This window comes from Halichoerus grypus, chromosome 7 (assembly GCF_964656455.1).
Source record: "Halichoerus grypus chromosome 7, mHalGry1.hap1.1, whole genome shotgun sequence".
Taxonomy (NCBI): domain Eukaryota; kingdom Metazoa; phylum Chordata; class Mammalia; order Carnivora; family Phocidae; genus Halichoerus; species Halichoerus grypus.
Genome location: NC_135718.1, coordinates 109,243,448 through 109,265,961, shown reverse-complemented (window position 1 = coordinate 109,265,961; position 22,514 = coordinate 109,243,448). Strand labels below are relative to the sequence as shown.

The 22,514-nt window shown below is 37.2% G+C and overlaps 1 protein-coding gene across 3 annotated transcripts in view; it reads left to right on the top strand.

Annotated features, from left to right (window-relative positions):
* Positions 1-22,514, top strand: part of PLA2G4A (phospholipase A2 group IVA) — a 151,407-nt gene that overhangs the window by 16,104 nt on the left and 112,789 nt on the right. For all 3 annotated transcript variants that reach the window (XM_036070942.2, XM_078078035.1, XM_036070943.2), the window contains one exon: positions 16,113-16,215. In XM_036070942.2, coding sequence (XP_035926835.1) covers positions 16,183-16,215 — 33 coding nt within the window. In that variant the 5' untranslated portion in view covers positions 16,113-16,182. The remainder of the gene's footprint in view (positions 1-16,112; positions 16,216-22,514) is intronic.

Sequence of the window (22,514 nt, the reverse complement as noted above, 5' to 3'; positions counted from 1 at the left end):
TTTGGAACCTCTTTCTATCTCCAGCGTAATGGAGAAAGCTTTGAGTTTGGAAGCAGACAAGTAAGTGGCCCAGTATTTCAGATCAGAAACAGAAGTGTTTCTTAATCTCTATTAAAACTCATGTTGAGGGGGCCTGGGTGGCTCAGGCAGTTAAGCGTCTGCCTTCAGCTCAAGTTATGATCCCAGGGTCTTGGGATGGAGCCCTGCATCCCTGCATCTCCCTGCTGAGCGGGGAGCCTGCTTCTCCCTCTCCCTCTGCCTGCTCTTCTCCTGCTTGTGTGCTCTCTTTCTCTTTCAAATAAATAAATAAAATCTTTTTTTTTTTAAAGATCTTATTATTTATTTGACAGAGGGAGACACAGTGAGAGAGGGAACACACACAGGGGGAGTGGGAGAGGGAGAAGCAGGCTTCCCACCAAACAAGGAGCCCACTGTGGGGCTCAATCCCAGGGCCCAGGGATCATGACCTGAGCCGAAGGCAGACGCATAACAACTGAGCCACCCAGGCGCCCCAATAAATAAAATCTTTAAAAAAATAAATAAAAAATAAAACTCATTGTTGAGTATGAAAATGTACAGTCTTTATACGAGGTGCTTAACAAATTTGCCTACTTGAATTTCTTAGAAATTTCCAAAGAGCCAAATAAATCTCAGGAAATTGGAGCAATCTGGGGGGAAAAGCACCAGTTTCATAAGCAACAACAATAATAACAAAATGATAATTTTGTGTAGTTATGACCTGCTGGGTACTGTGCTTGATGATTGACATACATTCTTTCATTTCATCATCCGACTGCCTCCGTGCGGTGTGGGGGCCATTTCCCCCGCTTTACAGATAAGGAAACGGAGGATCAGGATCCTACAGTCAGAGAAAGGAGGAGACAAGCTTGAACTTAGATCAGTCGGGCTCCGGCAGGGAAGCCTGCTCCCACTTTTTGTGCCGAGCCCCTTATTACCTCCTGTGTTCTGTTACACAATGAAATGACAGGAAAGAGAAGAGGATCCTTTGCTTTTCTATCCTTATTTCCAACAGATGCCACAAACCTAGTAATAGCGCCTTCTCTTCCTGTTGTCCTATCGCTCTATGCAGGAAAGAGAATTGACAAAGCACTCCAGTCTGTGTTTCTGGTTCTTGCTCACTTTTCCCAGAGAAGCCCGTCTTGTCCTGACAACATGACTAAGAGGGTTTTGGACAGACCACACACTATTAAGCATTCATGGAAAGCCAAAAGTTGCATTGCACAGGCAAGTATGTTAAAAAGCGTATCCAAATTCCCCTCTCATTCATGTTCCAGAAAGTTTCTAATGACAGGGCAGCCAAAAAAAACAAAGTAAAGAAAGAAATTAAAGAAAACATGAGCTTTCTGTCTCTCTCTTCAGACTTAAAAGACTGTTTATACTCACCAAGACTGGTCACTCAGCTTAGTTATAAAAACAAAACACAAACCCCCCCCAAACTACTGTTTCATGAGCATTCATGATAATGGTTGTGCAACCTAGTTGAAATAAGATTTCCAGGACTGAGACAGTTGTGGGGGAAAAAACATTTTCCCAGTGTTTAATGTGGCTAGCTGGACAGAATGCTTTAATTTCACAAAAAGCTAAAATATCTACTAGTACTACTACTAGGGGGGAAAAAAGGGTGAAAGGATGCCTATTTGTAACTGGAAGTGAAAATGCTGTCACTGTCTTAACAATAATGACCAGTAATTTTACCCTGAAGAAAGTAAACTTTAGTCAGTTTTCCCCTATGACTGTTTTGTTACTTCTTTAGAACTTAACTTTGGAATGAAAATTGCCCATATAAATTAGATCCATCCACATGTATTGGATTTTTAAATAACTTTTTGATTTTGAAATAATTTAAGGTAAGAAATTGCAAAAATATCACAGAGTTCCCATATACCCTTTAGCTAGATTTCCCCAGTGTAACATTTTACATAACTATAGTACATCATCAAAATCAGGAAACTGACATCAGTATAAAGCTATTAACTAAACTACAAATCCTATTTGAATTTCATTGTTCTTTTGCATGTATTTGGTTTTCTCCAGACTGACAATCTCTGCCTTTTGATTGGAGTGTTAAATCCACTCACATTTAATGTTGTTATAGTTATGGTTACATTTCCATCTGCCATTTTGCTTTCAGTTTTCTATATGTCTCATTTCTTTGTTGTTCCTGTATTTCCTTGTGTTAAGCAGATAGTTTCCAGTGGACCATTTCAGTTCCTTTGTTGATACGTTAACTATATTTTTGACTGATTTTTGTAGTGCTTTCTCTCTAAGAATTATTTCTAGATGTACCTTAATTTATTATAATCTACTTTACATAAATAATAACTTAATTCAGGTAAAATATAGAAACTTTGCTCTACTGTAGTTCCAGTCCTCCTTTGTGCAATTATTATCATACATATTAAGTCTGTATATTGTTATAAGCCCAATAATACAGTATTGTGACTGATTGCTTTATTCATTCAGTGTCTTTTAAAAAAGCTTAGAGAAAAAAAGAGAAAAACTATATGGAATATTTTATATCAATTACCATCTGGTATTATATCCTTACTCCATTACAGCTGCATATCCTCCCCCATCTTTTGGACTATTATTTGCATATTTATAACATCTTTTTAAAAAATTAAAAAAAAATTTTTTTTAAGATTTTATTTATTTATTTGTCAGAGAGAGAGAGAGACAGCGCAAGCAGGGGGAGCGGCAGGCAGAGGGAGAAGCAGGCTCCCCGCTGAGCAAGGAGCCCTATATGGGACTCAATCCCAGGACCCCGGGATCGTGACCTGAGCTCAGGGCAGATGCTTCACTGACTGAGCCACCCAGGCGTCCCTATATATGACATCTTTAAATAAGGCCAACAATACAATTTTATAATTATTATTTTAATGCAATTGGCTTCTAAATCAGTAAGAGAAGAAAATAGAAAGCTGTATTTTTGCTATCTTGTAAAATTGTTTATATGATTTATAGGCTCTCAGTTTGTTTGTGTGGATTTGAGTTACTGTCTGGCATCACTTCTTTCCAACCAAAGCTTTCCTTACTATTCCCGTGAATGCTTTTCTCCAGCAAAAAATCCTTCCAGGCTTTACTGATGCAGGAATGTCTTTATTTCTCTTGATTTTGTTGGATATAATATTCTTGGTTAATAGTTTTGTTCTTTCAGCATTTCGAATATGTCCTCACACTGCCTTCAAGCCTCTTCCGATGAGAGGTCAGATTTTAATCTTATTGTAGTTACCTTATACACGATGAACCTTTTTTCTCTTGCGACTTCTAAGATTTTGTCTTGGATTCTCAACAGATTGACTATGATGTGTGTAGGTTTGAATCTCTTTGTATTTCTCCAACTTGCAATTGGTTGAGCTTTTTGACATGGTTTTAATGAAATTTGGGGAATTTTCAGCCATTATTTCTTCAAATATTTTTTCTTTCCCTTTTTTTTTTTTTTCTCTCTTCTCTGCTGAGATTCCATTTACAGATTAGTATGCTTGATGTTGTCCCCCAGGCTTTAAGGCTTTGTTCATTTTTCTTCATTCTTTTTATTTTTCTTTCTGTTCTTCAGATTGAATAATCTCTATTCATGCATCTTTAAATTTTCTGAAAGCTTAAATGTGCTGTTTATCCTCTGTAGTGAATTTTTCATTTCAGTTATGTTTTAACGCCAGAATTTCCACTTGGGTTATTTTTTCTAACGTCTACACCTCTTCATTGCTATGTTACAGTGTCATACTTTCCTTCCATTCTTTCTGGTTTCCTTTAGTTCTGTGAACATGTGTGTAACAGACGCTGTGAAGTATTTGTCTGTTAGGTTCATAATCTGGAGTCCCTCAGAGATAGTTATTATTGGTTGCTTTTCTTTCCTGTGTCTGGTTTACATTTTCCTGGGTTTGTTTGTTTTGTTTTGTTTCTATTGTTGAAAACTGAAACTTTCAGGTTAGATATTGTAGCACCTATGGAATCTCATCCTTCCTCTGGGTTAGTGCTGCTGTTTGTTCTAGCAACTTCTTCAGCTTGTTCGAGGGAGTCTTCCCCTCCGGGTTCAGACTCTGATACTCTGATGTGTTAGCTCAGTTTTCACTTTTCATTTTTATTTTTAAGCCTGGTTTCCTAAGCCCTGCCCCTGGGTTAGCATAGTTTTGCTGTCAGCCAGTGATAGCCAAAGGTTAACTTAGGCATCTTGAACAAGTAAGTCTACCTTTTGCTGTTTAATCATTATGTGGCCTGGGGGAATACTTTCAAATACAGAGAAATTACAAGTTCTCCCTGGTTTGTGCTTTCTGCATTTTGCAAGGCCTCACTTTTGGGGAGTATTTTGCTAAGTCCTCTCAGCTTTCTTCAGAGGAGATGCAGCCTTGCATTTACACACAGCCTTCCAGACCGGGAATAAGTGTGCCTCAGCAACGTGCTCTTTGCTTATCTCCTCCTCCCAATCTTACTACATTTCTGAATGGTCTGCAGATTGGTTGCTCACCCAACCAGTATGGCCTGATGCTAGCATTAAACGTCCTACATTGTTTGCTACTGTATCTCTATTGTTTTTGACAACATCTCTGGGCATGGAACTTTCCAAGCTTTGTTCCAAATAACAGTTACCTCCTCTCTCCCCCAAACAGAAGGACAACAGAGCTATAAACCCTCAGGACTGCCCTATCTTCCCAGCTAGAACTTCTATGCTGAGGAGCTGGAGGATGGTAGGAGCAACTTCTTGCTAAAATGTCACAGATTCTCATTGCTCTTACTGAGATGTAATCGATTTTTTTACAAAATTGAAGTGTAGTTGATACACAGTGTTACATTAGTTTCCGGTGTATAACATAGTGATTCAACACGTCTGTGTGTTGTGCTGCGCTCACAAGTGTGGCTCCAGCTGTCACCAGATAATGCTATTACAATACCATTGACCAGAGATTTAGTAGATTTTTTTAAAAAAATAAGTGCTTTTCATGTGTTCTATGTCCTCCAGTTAGTTTCCAGAGTTGTTTAGAACTCTGACCAGCTCAATCTGCTTTTTAGAAAGAGGATTTCCCAAGTTCCTCATTCTGCCATTTTGGAAGTTGGCACACCTATGTATGAAACTTTAAAGAGAAACTTTAAAGTGGAAGCTTTGGTCAAGACTCTAAGATATAAGACCTAAGATATCAAAAACTAAAATAGGTTGTGATACAGCCTATCCTTTTACATTTTGGAAAAAAGCAGGTGGACAAGAACAGTATTTAACTTTAAAATAACATACTAACTTACTACCTACTTCACACAGTAGAGATGTGGGGAGGACTTGGAGAGTTTTGTGTTCTTGTTGTTTGTTTGTTTGTTTTGGAGAGAACTGCTTGGAGTAGAATCCTTCCTTTGGTGAGGAGATCTGGGAGGAATATACCTCCTAACCCCCAATCAAGACAGGGGCCCTCAAAGAGACTACTCAGAAATTTATCAGAGAGTTTACTATGTGTCTCCTCCATAGGCTGGTGTCTAGTCAGACTTGAGAAACATAAAGGGGCATAGGTAGCAGAATAGAGAGTTTCATTTGGGAAGCAATTGCATTCTCAGTCTGTTGAAGAAAGGAACAGTTACGAGTATTCTCTGTGGACTGAAGAGGACCGTGGGAAAGGACCTTAAATCCTATACAGGGGTTTTGTCTGGTAGAGTGAACGAACCTCGGAAGACCTGTGGACGTAGACCACAGGATGCATGGGGGCTTAGAAGAAAGTGCAAGCCTCCAGCTACAATAGAGATGCATTGCTACATGCCAGAAAATACAAGGAAGAGATCTTGAAAGTAGAGTATCTCAGAAGAATTCACAAAAGCATCTATTTATGAGATAAAGAATCGGCTTTAATATATTCCAGGCCCAGAGATCACAAAGCCTGCTTATGATAGTATGGTGAAGTAGTAAGTTTTTTGCTCCTGTATCTTTGCCAGCCTTCTCCAGCCATGAGGGGACAAAAACCAGCGTTCACGAGTTAGAAGGGTTAGACTGTAGACAGAGGTGGAGAAAAGCCAATGGCCTTATCTTTCCCTATAGGCTCTAGTTTAGGGAGGAGAAAACTTCAACTCTAAATCAAGTTTAATTTTGGATGAATACATGGGCCTAGCATTTTAATTTCTAAATATGTATATTTAGAAATTATATATGTATATATACCTAAGTTTTTAATAGAAACATTCTGAGGCTGATCGAGGTTTCACCAAGGTTGGAGAAGACATAGTCCTGAATGGATTTAAAGTGCAAAAGCATGTTGCTCCAGGATTAACTGCCATGAGTTATGTTTGTTTACTATCTATTTACCTTTTAATGTCTAACCTAATGGACATGGACAGTTAGCTATCATAAACCTATTTCCTGCTTTTGGTTTTAACATTGGGGGTGCCTCTATCCAGATCTTGCTGCAGGACACAGGAGTAACAGTGGTGGCGAATAGTGAGGAGTTAGGTGGTGAGCACAGTGATTATGAATGGAGTTGCTGGAAATGAGAAGAGGAAAGAAAGTTGCTGACACCAAACTTTGGGCACCAGCAACACATTTCCTCTAAACATCTTGAGTACTAGTCTCTTCTCTTCTGAAATATCAGTTCTGCTTTTTGTTAAAAAAAAAAAAAAAAAGAGAGAGAGAGAGTTCATTTCATTTTTGCCTCTCCAGACACTGGAACAGTGCTTGACATGCAGGAGTTATGCCTTAAATATTTGTTGAGTAAATGGACGGAGAGAAGTGGTAGGTTACAGCCCTGAGTGGACAAGAGTATGACACCATTGAAGAAAAGAAAGAAAACAGTGTGGCCATAGCATAGAAAGAAAAGGGGAGGGTGGGGGGATAAGACAGAGGAAGTTGATAGAAATCATCTTGAAGTCATTAGGCCACTAATTTCAAACTTCCATTAGTGGGTCATGAAATCAATTTGGTGAGCTGCTATCAGATTTAAACACATGAAATAGAATAAAACTTAGGATATACTGTTCTTTGTAAAACTGTCAAATCAAATTTGCTTCCATATTTTATTTATATATGTGTGTATATACATTTGTGTATTGGGATAGCAAAAGCTGTTCCTACTTTGGTTTGCCATAAATAGGTATGAAAGCCACACAGTAGGTATGGAATAGAGAGAAAGATTTCTAACTTTAGAATAAAGGAATAGGAAACCACTGGAAATATTTTTATAGAGGAGTGAGTTTCAAGATTCCAACTCTAGACATTAATTACAGAGAATGGTGTTACTTTTGCAACATATGAGCATGGAGTACCAGGCTAGGCTGTAGTTACTGTCACCCCTACGTTACCTTATGCTTATTGAAGGCAGAAGCCAGGCCTTATTCACCATTGCATTCTCGTGCCTGACATAGACTAGGTAGATGATCTCTTGTGTGAAGCTACTGTTTGTGAATTGAAAGGCTGTAGTGCTTTCTGAAGAGACGAGACTCTTCTGCCATGTTACTGTCATTAATACTGCTTTTAACATGCAAATTTTGGTGAGAATAACTACCATGGTCCTGCTGACCTTTCAAGGTTCCACGATGGATAGTATCAAGTTAAAAGTCTAGAGGACTGCAGTCTCATATTACACAAATGGTCTGGCTCACCACTTGCTTCCTAGTACAAAGTGTTTTATAGGTATATTGTAGGTATTTGTTTGTTGAATGATGAATCCATCAACATGTTCTGATTTCCCAACAATAATTACAAGCAAACAGTACATCTTTCAAAGTAAATGTATAGTTATTAGTGGTCTGTCTATGTAATCTTGATCTTAAAAAAGGAACTTGCAACACAAAAGCAGTAAAAATGAATATTTCTGTACAAAGTCAATAAACTCACAAAAAAAGATACAAAATTTAATATATCCCAGGGTTCCTGGGTGGTTCCGATGGTTAAGCATCTGCCTTCAGCTCAGGTCATGATCTCCAGGTCCTGGGATTGAGCCCCACGTTAGGCTCCCAGCTCAGCAGGGAGTCTGCTTCTCCCTCTGCCCCTGCCTCTCCCTTTGCTTGTGTTCTCTCTGTCTGTCTCCCTTTCAAATGAATCAATAAAAAATCTTTAAAAAAATATAATATATACCTAAAATGTGGGGAGGGATGGGGAAAAGAATGAGTTCAAACTTAAATGACCATCAACTTAATATAGACTGCTATATGCAAAAGAGGATATATACAAACCTAATGGTAACCATATATCAAAAACCACTAATAAACATGCAAAGAATAAAGAGAAAGAAATCCAAATATATCACTGAAGAAAATCAGCAAAACATCAAAGAGAGAAAGAATCAGAGAATATCTTCAGAAACAACTGTAAAACAATAAAATGGCAGTAAATACATATCTATCAATAATAACTTTGAATGTAAATCAACTGAACACTCCCATTCAAAGACATAAGTTGACAGAATGGATTAAAAAACAAGGCCTATCTATATGCTGCCTACAAGAGATTCATTTTAGATCTAAAGACACCTGCAGATTGAAAGTAAGGGGATGGAGAAACGTCTATCATGCAAGTGGATGTCAAAAGAAAGCCAGAGTAGCAATATTTGTTTTGGACAAAATAGACTTTAAAACAAAGACTGTAACAAGAGACAAAGAAGGACACTATATAATAATAAAGGGGGCAATCCAACAAGAAGATATAATAACTGTAAATATTTATGCACCCAACATAGAAGTACCCAAACACATAAAACAGTTAATAACAAACCTAAAGAAACTAATCAATAATAATACAATAACAGTAGGGGACTTTAACACGCTATTTACATCAATGGACAGATCATCTAAACGGAATATCAATAAAGAAACGATGGCTTTGAATGACACACTGGCCCCAGATGTATTTCACAGATATATTCAGGACATTCCATCCAAAAACAGCAAAATACACACTATTTTCAAGTGCACATGGAATGTTCTCCAGAATAGATCACATATTAGCCCACAAAACCAGCCTCAACAAATTCAATAAGATCAAAGTCCTACATGTATCTTTTCTGACAACACAATGAAACTAGAAAACAACCACAAGAAAAAAATCTGAAAAGACCACAAATACATGGAGGTTAAATAACATGCTACTAAACAATGAATGGATCAACCAGGAAATAAAAGAAGAAATTTAAAAAGTACACGGAAACAAATGAAAATGAAAACACAATGGTCCAAAACCTTTGGGAGGCAGCAAAAGTGGTTGTAAGAGGGAAGTTTATAGCAATACAGGCCTACCTCAGGAAGCAAGAAAAATCTCAAACAACCCAACCTTGCACCTAAAGAAGCTAGGAAAAGAACAACAAACAAAACCTAAAACCAACAGAAGGAAGGACATAATAAAGATCAGAGCAGAAATAAATGATATAGGAACTAAAAAAGCAATAGAACAGATCAATGAAACCAGGAGCTGGTTCTCTGAAAAAATCAATAAAATTGGTAAGTTGTAGCCAGACTTATCAAGGAAAAAAGAGAAAGGAGTCAAATAAATAAAATCACAAATGAAAAAGGAGAAATAGCCAACACCACAGAAATATAAACAATTATAAGAGAATATTATGAAAAACTATATGCCAACAAATTGGACAACCTAGAGGAAATGGATAAGTTCCTAGAAACATAAAATTACCAAAACTGAAACAGGAAGAAATAGAAAATTTGAAAAGACTGATAACAAGCAGGGAAACTTAATCAGTAATCAAAAAACTCCCAACACACAAAAGTCCAGGATCAGATGGCTTCACAGGCAAATTTTACTAAAAATTTTACCAAACTTTTAAAGAAGAGTTAATACCTATTCTCCTCAAACTATTCCAAAAAATAGAAGAGGAAGGAAACCTTCCAAATTCATTCTTTGAGGCCAACATTATCCTGATGCCAAAACCAGATGGATACCACTTTTTTAATATCCCTCATGAGCACAGAGGCAAAAATCCTCAACAAAATACTAACAAACCAAATCCAACAATACATTAAAAAAATCATTTACCACATTAAGTGGGATTCATTCCTGGGTTGCAAGGTGGTTCAGTATTCTCAAATCAATCAATGATTGATCATATCAATAAGAGAAAGGATAAGAACTATATGATCATTTCAATAGACAAAGAAAATGTACTTGACAAAGTACAATATCCATTCATGATAAAAACCCTCAACAAAGTAGTTTAGAGGGAGCATACCTCAACATAATAAAGGCCATATATGAAAAACCCACAACTAGCATCATCCTTAATGGGGAAAAACTGAGAGCCTTTTTTTTTAAGGTCAGGAACAACACGAGGATGTCCACTCTCACCACTTTTATTCAACATGGTACTGGAAGTCCTAGCCACACCAATCAGACTACAAAAATAAATGCATCCAAATCAGCAAGAAAGAAGTCAAATTTTCACTATTTGCAGATGACATGATGCTTTATATAGAAAATCCAAAAGACTGACTAAAAAACTGTTAGAACTGATAAATGAATTTGGTGAAGTCACAGGATACAAAATCAATGTGTAGAAATCTGTTGCATTTTTATACACCAATGATGAAGCAGCAGAAAGAGAATTCAACAAATCAGTCCCATTTACATTGCACCAAAAACCATAAGATAGCTAGGAATAGACCTATCCAGAGTTGAAAGACCTTTTTTACTCTGAAAGCTATAAAACACTGATGAAAGACATTGAAAACAATGCAAAGAAATGGAAAGACATTCAGTGCTCATGGATTAGAAGAAAAATATTGTTAAAATGTCTATACTACCCAATCTACACATTTGATGCAATCCCTATCAAAATACCAACAGCATTTTTCACAGAACTAGAACAAACAATTCTAAAATGTATGTGGAACCACAAAAGACCCCAAATAGCCAAAGCAACATTGAAAAAGAAAAAAAGAGCTGAAGGCATCATAATTCCAGACTTCAAGTTATATTACAAAGCTGTAGTGATCAAAACAGTATGGTACTGGCACAAAAACAGACACACATACCAATAGAACAGAATAGAAAACCCACAACCATATGGTCAATTAATCCTTGACAAAGCAGGAAAAACTATCCCATGGGAAAAGGACAGTCTCTTCAACAAATGGTGTTGGGAAAACTGGACAGCAACATACAAGAGAATGAAACTGGACCACCTTCTTATACCATACACAAAAATAAATTCAAAATGGTTAAGGACCTAAATGTGAGACCTGAAACCATAAAAATCCTAGAGAAGAACACAAGCAGTAACCTCTTTGACCTCAGCTGTAACAACTTCTTTCTGGATATGTCTCCTGAGGCAAGGGAAACAAAAGCAGAAATAAACTATTGGGACTACATCAAAATAAAAAGCTTGTGCACAGCTAAGCCAACACTCAACAAAACTAAAAGGCAACCCACAGAATGGGAGAAGATATTTGTAAATGACATATCCTATAAAGGGTTAGTATCCAAAATATATAAAGGACTTCTCAGGGCGCCTGGATGGCTCTATCAGTTAAGCATCTGACTGTTGATTTTGGCTCAAGTCATGATCTCAGTGTCATGAGATGGAGCCCCACGTACATGGAGCCTGCTTAAGATTCTCTCTCTCTCCCTGTCCCTCTACTCCCTCCCCTCACCCTGCTCCTGCTTCCCCTCTCTCTCTCTTAACAAAAAAAAAAAGAACTTCAAAAATCAACACCCAAAAAACAAATAATCCAATTTAAAAATGGGCAGAAGACGTTAACAGACATTTCTCCAAAGAAGACATCCAGATGGCCAACAGACACATGAAAAGATGTTCATCACTTACCATCAGGGAAATGCAAATCCAAACTACAATGAGATATCACGTCACACCTGTCAAAATGGCTAAGATCAACACCACAAGAAACAACAGGTGTTGGCAAGGATGTGGAGAAAAAGCAACCCTTTTGCACTGTTCGTGGGAATGCAGGCTGCTGCGGCCACTGTAGAAAACAGTATGGAGTTTCCCCAAAAAGTTAAAAATAGAGGGTGCCTGGGTGGCTCAGTCGGTTAAGCGACTGCCTTCGGCTCAGGTCATGATCCTGGAGTCCCGGGATCGAATCCCGCATCGGGCTCCCTGCTCAGCGGGGAGTCTGCTTCTCCCTCTGACCCTCCTCCCTCTCGTGCTCTCTGTCTCTCATTCTCTCTCTCGCAAATAAATAAATAAAATCTTAAAAAAAAAAAAATTTAAAAAAAAAGTTAAAAATAGAACTACCATATAATCCAGCAATGGCACTACAAGGTATTTACCCAAAAGATACAAAAACACTAATTCAGAAGGATGTATGCACCCTTATGTTTATTACAGCATTATTTACAATAGCCAAGATATGGAAGCAGCCCAAGCATCCATTGATTGATGAATGCATAAAGAAGGTGTGGTGTGTGTGTGTGTGTATATATATATATATAGTATATATGTATACATATAAACCATATATGTATACACAATGAAATATTATTCAGCCATAAAAAAGGAAGGAAATCTTGCCATTTGCAACAACATGGATGGAACTAGAGGGTATAATGCTAAGTGAAATAAGTCAGTCAGAGAAAGAAAAATACCATATGATTTCACTCATATATGGAATTTAAGAAATGAAACAAATGAGTAAAGAGGAGAAAGAGAGAGAGAGAGAAACAAACCAAGAAGCAGACTCTTAACTCTAGAGAGCAAACTGATGGTCACCAGAGGGGAGGTGAGTGGGGGGATGGGTGAAATAGGTGATGGGGATTAAGGAGTGCAGTTGTCATGATGAGGACCGGGTTCTGTATGGAATCGTTGAATCACTCTATTGTAAACCTGAAATGAATATAACACTGCATGTTAACTAAGTGAATTAAAATAAAATTTAAAAAAATTTTTTTTAAAAAAGGAAGCTTACATACATTGAGTATTTACTGTGGGGCAGGCACCTTTCATTATAATTAATTCATTAGTCCTCAATACAACATTGAAGAGAGTACTATTTCCATTTATGGTGGAATACACTGGATCTTAAAATGTGAAACTGGAGTTTGAATCAAGGTCTTTCTGATCCCATATCTGGTGTTGTTTTTACCAAATATGCTACTTCAATAAAGAAAATAATCTGATTTTTCCTCAGGCATTGAGACCCTGATAGTTGTGCCCTGGCATTGCTGTCTACTTGTACAGAATTTGCCAGTGTCTAGAAAGGGGACATATACTTCTCAGGGATTACCACTGCTGCAGCAACATAAAGGCTTTGTGCTCCTGGGCCCAGGAGCTTCACATGGCCTATCATGTACGTGAAAGAAGAATTTTATTAAGACATTGCTTCACTAACGGGCGCCTGGGTGCCTCCGTTGGTTAAACATCTGCCTTCGGCTCAGGTCATGATCCCAGGGTCCTGGGATTGAGTTCCGCGTCGCAGGGAGCCTGCTTCTCCCTCTCCTTCTGCCCTGCTCATGCTCTCTCTCTTTCTCTCTCTCACTCTCTCTCAAATAAATAAATTTTTAAAAAATTAAAAAAAAAAGAAATTGCTTCAATTCTAAAGGGTAATGATATAGAGGAAATATAGACTGTTTCATCTTGATGAAAATGTGTATGAGAAGATAGAAATCAACTTCTAGGAGCTTAGAAAGTGATTTAAATAAGTAAATCTTTTATTTTAAAAAGTTTTTTTCTCCGGTAAAAATAGTGATTCTTGATAAACCAGAACAAGGAAGAAGGGAGAATTTCATTTTATATAATTTTTAAATAGGGGATTATGAGTGATTTTTGTCTTTCTTATAATATTGGTTCATATTTTTCATATTTCAAAATAATGAAGCCAGGCTGGTAGAAAATATTTGCAAAAGACACACCTGAAAAAGCACTGTTACCCAAAATATATAAAGAACTCCTAAAACTTAACCATAAAAAAAACACCTAATTTTAAAAATGGGCAAAAGACCTTAACAGATACTTCACCAAAGAAGATTTACAGGTGGCAAACAAACATATGAGGAGAAGCTCACATCATATGTCATCAGGGAAATGCAAATTAAAACAACGAGATAACATTGTATAACCTATTAGAATGGCCAAAATCTAGAACACTGACAACATCCAATGTGGGTGAAGATGTGAGCAATAGAAGTGTTAAATATTGCCAGTGGGAATACAAAATGGTACAGACGCTTTGGAAGATAGTTTGGTGGTTTCTTTTCTTTCTTTCTTTTTTTTTTTAAGAGTTTATTTATTTGTCAGAGAGAGAGAACTCACAAGCAGGGGGAGCGGCAGGCAGAGGGAGAAGCAGGCTTCCCGCCGAGCAGGGAGCCCGATGGGGCTCAATCCCAAGACCCTGGGATCATGACCTGAGCAGAAGGCAGACGCTTAACTTACTGAGCCACCCAGGCGCCCGTTTGGTGGTTTCTTACAAAACTAAACATATTCTTACTATATGATCCAGCAATCATGCCCCTTGATATTTACCCAAAGGAAATGAAGTTTTATATCCACACCAAAAGTTGTACATAGATGTTTATAGCAGCTTCATTCACAATTGCTAAAATTTGGAAGCATCCACAATGTCCTTCAGTAGGTGAATGGATAAATAAACTGTGGTATATCCAGACCATGTATAAAAGAAATGAGTTATAAAGACATGGAGAAAATTTATTAAATGCATCTCACTGAGTAAAATAAGCCAATCTGAAAATGCTACATACTGTATGATTTCCAACTATGTGACGTTCTGGAAAAGGCAAAACTATAAGTGGTTGCCAGGGCTTGTGAGATAGGGAGGGATCAATAGGCAAAACAAAGAGGATTTTTAAGGTGTGAAAATATAATACCATAATAATGGGTACATGTCATTATATATTTGTCAAAACCCATAGAATGTAGAACATGAAGAGTGAAGCCTAAGGTAAACTATGGTCTCTGGGTGATGATGATGTCATTATGTATGTGTGGGGGCAGAGAGTACGTGGGGAAATCTCTGTACCTTCTGAATTTTGCTATGAACTTAAAACTCCTCTAAAAAATAAAGTCTTTAAAAATAAGTGAATGAATGAATGAATAAGTGAATGAATAAATAAATACTATTCTTTTTGCTTAAAAAAATGATGAAGTGAGTTTAAAAGTTCAAGGGCACTTCATGAGATCCCATTTGTGTAAAAAAATTCAAATCCTTTCTTTTCCTTTTTACTCTAAATATATGAATATGCATTGGATAGTCTGGAAGGATATACATCAAAATAGCATTGTGATTACACTTTATTCTTTATTCACTTCGATAGTTCATATTTGTAAAATTGAGCATGAATTATTTTTTATAATTTTTAAAATGTAATTGTTAAAAAGAAAAAAGAACACTTTAATTTTTAAATTTTCTTTATTCTGAAATAAAAACATATTTTAGACTTTACATATTAATCATAAATAATAAAGGTTATTTGAAATGTTCCAAATTAGATGTGACATATAGAATACTAACCTATAAATATATGTTGTTTTATAGTCTCAAGGGAAAAAAAATGTGTGATCAAGGAACAGATGTTCATTGAATAGTTTATTTGATTTTAAATAACATGGAGTAATTGTAGAAGAAAGCAAAATATAGAAAGTATTTTTTCATATTTTTCATTCATTTTTATTTAACTGCTTCCAAATTTAACTGGTTATTTTAGAATGAATAAACTTTTTTTTTTTAATATCCACACTGAGTTGAAATTCAACATGAATGTATCTTTAAAGTTCTTAACAAATAGCTAAGGTAAAAAATTGTTCCTTTCTTATCATGAATTTGTGTAACACTAGCCCAACTGAGAAAACAAACAATGGCGTGTGCTTTTTAATTATAAACAGTACAAACATAATTTAAATTTTTCGTAAGTTCAATGACCTTCCCATAAGATACTTGGCAAATGCAAAAAAAAAATTCTGGAGTTTCCTAATAATTACTGACAGAATAAATTTGAACAAATAAATGTGGAAATTAAACAGTACTATCAAAATAAGTTTACCCTTTCCCTAAGTTATACGTGTACACTTGGTCTTATAAACAACTGGAAACTCAGTCTATCTGGTCCCCTTGGGTGGACTTTGACTTCCTCAGGTTCATATTCATCATGATTTAAATCTTGGAACTGCGTCCAAGAGGAAGCTTAACAATAGTGATTGTTTATTTTGTAGGTTTTAAAGAAGCTAGAGTGCCAGAGAAGACCTTTGAAGTGTGAAGAGATTTCCTGTAATTGAAACCAAAATGTCATTTATAGATCCGTATCAGCACATTATAGTAAGTCATACTGTTTATATATCTTTTCTGGGAGGGAGGCTGATACACTTCTGCAGGAGTCTTGCTGGCATTGGCCAATAAAGTACAACTCTAAGACAAATCCAGAACAGAGGTACTTGGAGGGAAAAAAAATTCCAAACCACATGTAACAGTATAGAACTTTCACGGAACAATAAAAGATGTAGTTACCACTTAGCAATTATCAGTCTGTGTAAGTTCTACCCTTCACATGCACTGAGAGAAGATAAAGGAATTCTTGAATTGAAGGCTGTATTTGGGTATGCGTTGCCAGGGTAAAGTGTTCTGTAAACTTTCCCTTCCCTGTTCTTAAACCAATTCTTCTGTAGGTGGTTAGTTCATAGTAAAGAGTAATTTCAAATTTTAGTATGTATTTTTCCAAACTCAGTTTTCTGATCGAAAAAAAAAACAGGATTTCTTTGCTGAATTCAACGATCCAGTTAGGCTTATATGGACTAGAAATAGTTTTTATGGACATTAAGGAATAATCCGGAGCCTTATTGTTACTTCAAATGAAGCACTTGTTCTCTTACCCTACATCCTTCTCTAGCTACCATCCTCTCTCTTTCCCTGCCTGGAGAGCAAGGATTAACATATTACAAGTGTTTTCTAGTGCCTTCTTCCCCTCTATTCACAACTTGAGTCATTAAAAACTGCACTCAGCTTTCCTACTTCACAAAGAAGCCTCACCAAGGACCTCTTTTGGTGCTGAATTCAGTGGACTCTTCAGTACCCCCATCCTCCCCCAACATCCCACCCTGACCTCCCCCAACCCCACTGGTCATTCTCTTCTTAAAACTCTTCTTGATGGGGTGCCTGGGTGGCTCAGTTGGTTAAGCGTCTGCCTTTGGCTCAAGTCATGATCTCGGGGTCCTGGGATCGAGTCCCGCATCGGGCTCCCTGCTCAGCCGGGAGTCTGCTTCTCCCTCCCCCCCAACCCCCTCGTGCTCTCTCTCTCTCTCTCAAATAAATAAAACCTTTAAAAAAAAAAAAACTTCTTGATTTTTCTGTGGTTCTGTTTCAGATTTCTCTGGTTCCATTTCCTATTTTCTTGCAATTGGTTCCTTCTTAGTTTTCTTTGCAAGCTGCTGTTCCTGTTGGACTCTTTTTTTTTAATCGATGTATAGCATACATAAAGTGCATAAATCTTAATTGTTCAGCTTGATGGATATTAACCTATGTATTCCTCTCATGAAACCACCATCCAAATAAAAATACACAGCATTAAAAGTAATGCAGAAGAGTTGCTCATGTCCTTTCCAGTCAGTAAACTGCACAAAGGTAACCAACATTTGACTTCTATGACCATAGATAAGTGTTGCCTGTTTTTGACCTTCATATGGATATCTGCCTTCCACATTACATCTGTGAGATTCATTCATGTTGTTGCAAAGCAGCAGAATTGCACACTTTTACATTGCCGTGTAGCATTCCCTTATCTGAATATACTATGAACTCTCTAGTCCCCTGGTAACTCATCTCCTCGCTGAATGGCCGTGGCGCCTCTACTGGAAATCAAGTAGCCATATGTGTGTGGCTTGATTTCCATGCTGTTCTATTGGTCTATTAGGGTTTGTTATATAATGACAGTTGTATAACATGTCTATCTTAATTTCTTTTTTTTTTTTTTTAAGATTTTATTTATTTATTTGTCAGGGATTAAGAGAGTGAGAGAGTGAGAGAGTGAGAGAGAGAGAGCACAAGCAGGGAGAGTGGCAGGCAGAGGGAGAAGCAGACTCCGTGCCGAGCAAGGAGCCCGATGCGGGGCTCGATCCCAGGACCCTGAGATCATGACCTGAGCCGAAGGCAGACGCTTAACCGACTGAGCCACCCAGGTGTCGCATCTTAAATTCTGTAGCTTTGAAATGTATCTTATATATGGTAGTGTAAAATCCTCCAGTTTTTTCTTCTTCAAGATTGTCTTGGTTATTTTTAGTCCTCTGCATTTCCATATAAATTTTGCAATCAGTTTGTCAGTTTGCACACACACACACACACACACATACACAAAACTGCTGGGATTTTTATTGGTCCTGTAATGATTTTATAGACCAATTAAGGGAGAGATGATATGACAAAGATATTGAATCTTCCCACCCATTAATAACACATGAATCTAATCCAAAACTAATGTTATTTAGATTACCTTTAATTCTCTCAAAAGTGTATTGTAGATTTCAGTAGGATATCTTTTATAGTATTCCCCCCCTTACCTGCAGTCAGACCTTATACAGAAGCAGATGATCCTCCTTCTGACGTATCATCAGAAGGTCAATAGTAACCTAACACTACGTCACAAAGCCTGCGTTATTCACTCACTTCATCTCATCACCTAGGCATTTTATCATCTCATATCATCACAAGGAGAGTGATAATACAAGATTCTTTGAGAGAGAGCGCACATTCACATAACTTTTATTACCGTATGTTATTATAGTTCTATTTTATTATTAGTTATTGTTGTTAATCTCTTACTGTGTCTAATCTAGAAATTAAACTTTATCCTAGGTATGTACGTACAGGAAAAAACAGTACATAGAGAGTTTGTACTATCCACGGTTTCAGGCATCCATGGTGGGGCGCCTGGGAGGTTGCTTGGAATGTATCCCCTGAGGCTAAAGAGCGATTACTATATATCTTTTTTTAGATGTATTTCTTGATAGTTGATGTTTTAGCATCATTATTTGTAAATTTTGTTTTCCAATTAGTTTTTGCATTTATATCAAGATACAATTGATCTTTGTAGATCTAATGAACTTACTGAATTTCTTTATCAATTTTAATAGTTTGTAGGTTCTTTTGGATTTTCAACTTACACATTCCTGTTATCTGTGAATAATGCCAATTTTACTTCTTCCTTTTAAATTTTTAAATATTTATCTTTAGAGCTTTATTAATTGTAGACCATCTACTTTAGGTATAGCACATAGGTTTGGGAATGTCACATTTTCATAATTGCTCAATGAAAAATATTTTCTAACTTTTTCTAACTCAGTCCCTGAACTGAGCTTTGACTCACAGGGTACTTAGACACGTGTATATTAATTTTCAAACAGTTGTCTTTGTCTTTGATTTCTAATCTAATTCCACTCTGTTCAGAGAACATACTCTTGCATGATTTTTTGTTGTTTGTAATATGTTTATACATGATTATGGCCTAGCATATTGTCTGTTTTGGTAAATGTTCCATATACAACAATATGCTTCCATTTCAACTTTTGCTTTATGAATTTTGAAGATATGTTATTAGTGCATATAACTTCAGGATGTATATATTTCTCTAATTGATGTTTTATCATTATAAGTTCTTTTTTTATCTCTAATGATAGCTTTGTTCTAAATTTTACTTTGTCTTTTATTAATTTGACTTCTTCCAGTTTCTTTGATTAGTGTGTATGCATCCTTTTATGTTCAATTTATATTTTTCCTTTTATTTAAAGTGTGGTTTTTGTGAAAAGCATATAATCAGGGGTGCCTGGATGGCTCAGTCAGTTAAGCGTCTGCCTTCAGAATCCTGAGAGGAATTCCCTAGAGGGAGTGACATGTAAGCCTAGACCTGAAGGTGTAGCACAAGGGAAGTGAAGAAGGAGAAAATTACTTTTCTGGATTGGAAAAAAGCAAATGTGAGGTAATCTGGAGATGAGAAAGTTCATTTAAGGAAATGAAAGAAGTTCAGTATGGTTGGAGTATAATACATTTCAAAGAATATAATTATTTCAAATGGCCTCCCTCTCATACCTAAACCTGACCAGGCCTTCTTACTGACCGCTGTATAGTCTCCACATGTCTCTTGTCAGATGACCTTGTGAGCTGGCCATTTAGTTTCTTCTCTTAACGTGGCAGAGTATATTTAAAAATCAAACTGCACTCTGGATATTTTAACTCATTGCTGTCACCTTTTCTTGCAAATTTTAACTATAGCTAAATATTTAGGACATAGTAATTACCGACGCGGCATCTTAATATGATGAAGCTTGAAAACCACATATCTGTATCACGGTTTTCGTTACCTTTCCCAGCATCAGAGTGGGACATTTAATTCGTATTCCAATTTATAGCGCTTTTAAATGAGGATCCCTAAGAGCTTTGTAGTTTTGTTCTTCTTGTTCTTTCTGTGTATGTATGAAAAACACTGTGTGTGTTTGTCTATGTAAATTGTTTTAGTGACAAAATTCCCTGCCCTGGTTTTCACAGAAAGATACTTTTCAAAATATATAAGTGAGCATACTCAGCACAGAATAATTTTAGTAAAAAGGAAAGATGGGGAAAACTAAGTCAGCTAACTTGTAATGAGTGGTACCAGATGGGCCAACACCGTTTTGGCTGCCTCAAGGCACAGAAAATTGGCCTTATATTCCCCACACCTGTGATGCAGTGACATGTTGGGGAATCCCTTGGGCTGATGCAGCAATTCACAGCCAGCAAGTTCTCTTGCTTCCCACAGTGCTGGCTTTTAAGAACCTGGTAGAAACTGGAGCAATAAACATATGGCAGAATTCAGTGTCCATATGTTTAGAGTCCTCGTGAGGTACTCTCTAACCTGAAGAATGTTTGTGTCTCCAGGATTTATTGAAATTCTTTTGGACCAATCTTACAAGGATAGGTCAAGTATAAATTATTTATAAAAATTTCCATCTTTTTACTCTGAAAATGAGTCACTTCCCTGGAGTGAAAAAGAATCCACACCTCTTCCCACCACCCTATTAGCAGTGGAGGGCTACTGTCCCACATCCACAGAACCCAAGGTTGTATTCACATTAGACATAGTCAACCACATGGGTGTGCTAGCATGAGTGCTTCTAAAATACAGGGACCTTTGAAAAACGTCATTGTGGGTGACTGGAAATTTTACCGGGAAAGTAGAAAGATATTATTCTAGATTATTATGGTAACATGACGGGGGAGGGGCGCAACACAGGGTAAGGAATCAAAGAGCTAGTATTCTAGTGGTATTTCCTGTCTTCAGTTACGTGCTCCTGACCACTGAAACTGAGTTTTAGCTGCTTCGTGTGGAAAAACAGGGTATGAATAGTACCTGCTGTGTCTGCTTCGCAAGGCTTTTATAAATAATAAATTGCCATGTGTCTAAAAGTATTCTCTAGACACAGTAAAGAAAGGTATTTCCAGCTAAGGGACATCAGAGGGTGAGACACTGCTATTGAGAAATCAGAAATATTAAAGGTGGCAAAAACCTCCTGTTGCAAAGCCTAACGTGGTGCGAAACTAACAATGAGTTTTAGGGCAAATAGCACATTTGTTGTTGTTGTTCTAGAAAAGTGAAAAAGAGGATGGTTAGTGATCAGCTTCTCACCTTTCCCTGATACCAGTCATTCCTTAGGGTGCAGTCTATGGAATTTTCAACTTAAAACGGGGTTGGTTTATGAGGGTACTAATCCTTAGAAGGCTCACACTCTCTCAAGGCTGCTCAGTCTCAGCCTCCTCCTCTCTGGATCAGCAAAAACAATGCTTACCACTCTGATTTTTGGTGCTCTCTTTGATTTTTGATCTCTTTCCTGGTAGTTAAGACCTTTCTATCTTGTTAGTTCTTTGTTACTCTATTAGTCCATGTTCTCCAGAGAAACAGAATCAATAGGTGATAGAGAGGTAGGTAGATAGATGGAGTCTTAATTTAGCTTATAAACAACAGAAATTTGTTGCTCAGAGTTCTGGAGGCTGGGAAATCCAAGATCAAGGTACCAGCATGGTTGCATATGGTGAGGGCCCTGTTCCCTGGTTTGTAGCCATTCTGTCCTCACGAGGTAGAAGAGGCAAGGAATCTGTCTATAGATTTTCTTCTATAAAGGCACAAATCCATTCATGAGGGTTCCTTACACCTCCCAAAGCTCTAATCTCATAATCTTTGAGGGGTTAGGATTCCAACATATGAATTTGGGCGGGGGGGCCACAAACCCTCAGACCATAGCAGTTAGATCTAGATACAGAGACTTATTTTGAAGAATTGTCTCATGTGGTTATGGAGACTGGGAAGTCACACATTCTGCCATCTGCCGAATGGAGAGCCAGGAAAGACAGGGCTATAATTCAGTCCACTTCTGACAGCTTGAGAACCCAGGGGGCTAATGGTATAAATAGCAGTCCAGGGTCAGGAGAAGATGACATGAGGGGTTTCAGCTCAAGCAGTAAGACTGGAAGAAAAGAGGCAAATTCCTCCTTTTGTTCTATTCAGGCCCTCAACAGATTGGATGATGCCAGCCCACACTGGGGAAGGCAACCTACTTTCCCAAGTCCCTGATTAAATGATAATCTCATTTGGAAAGACC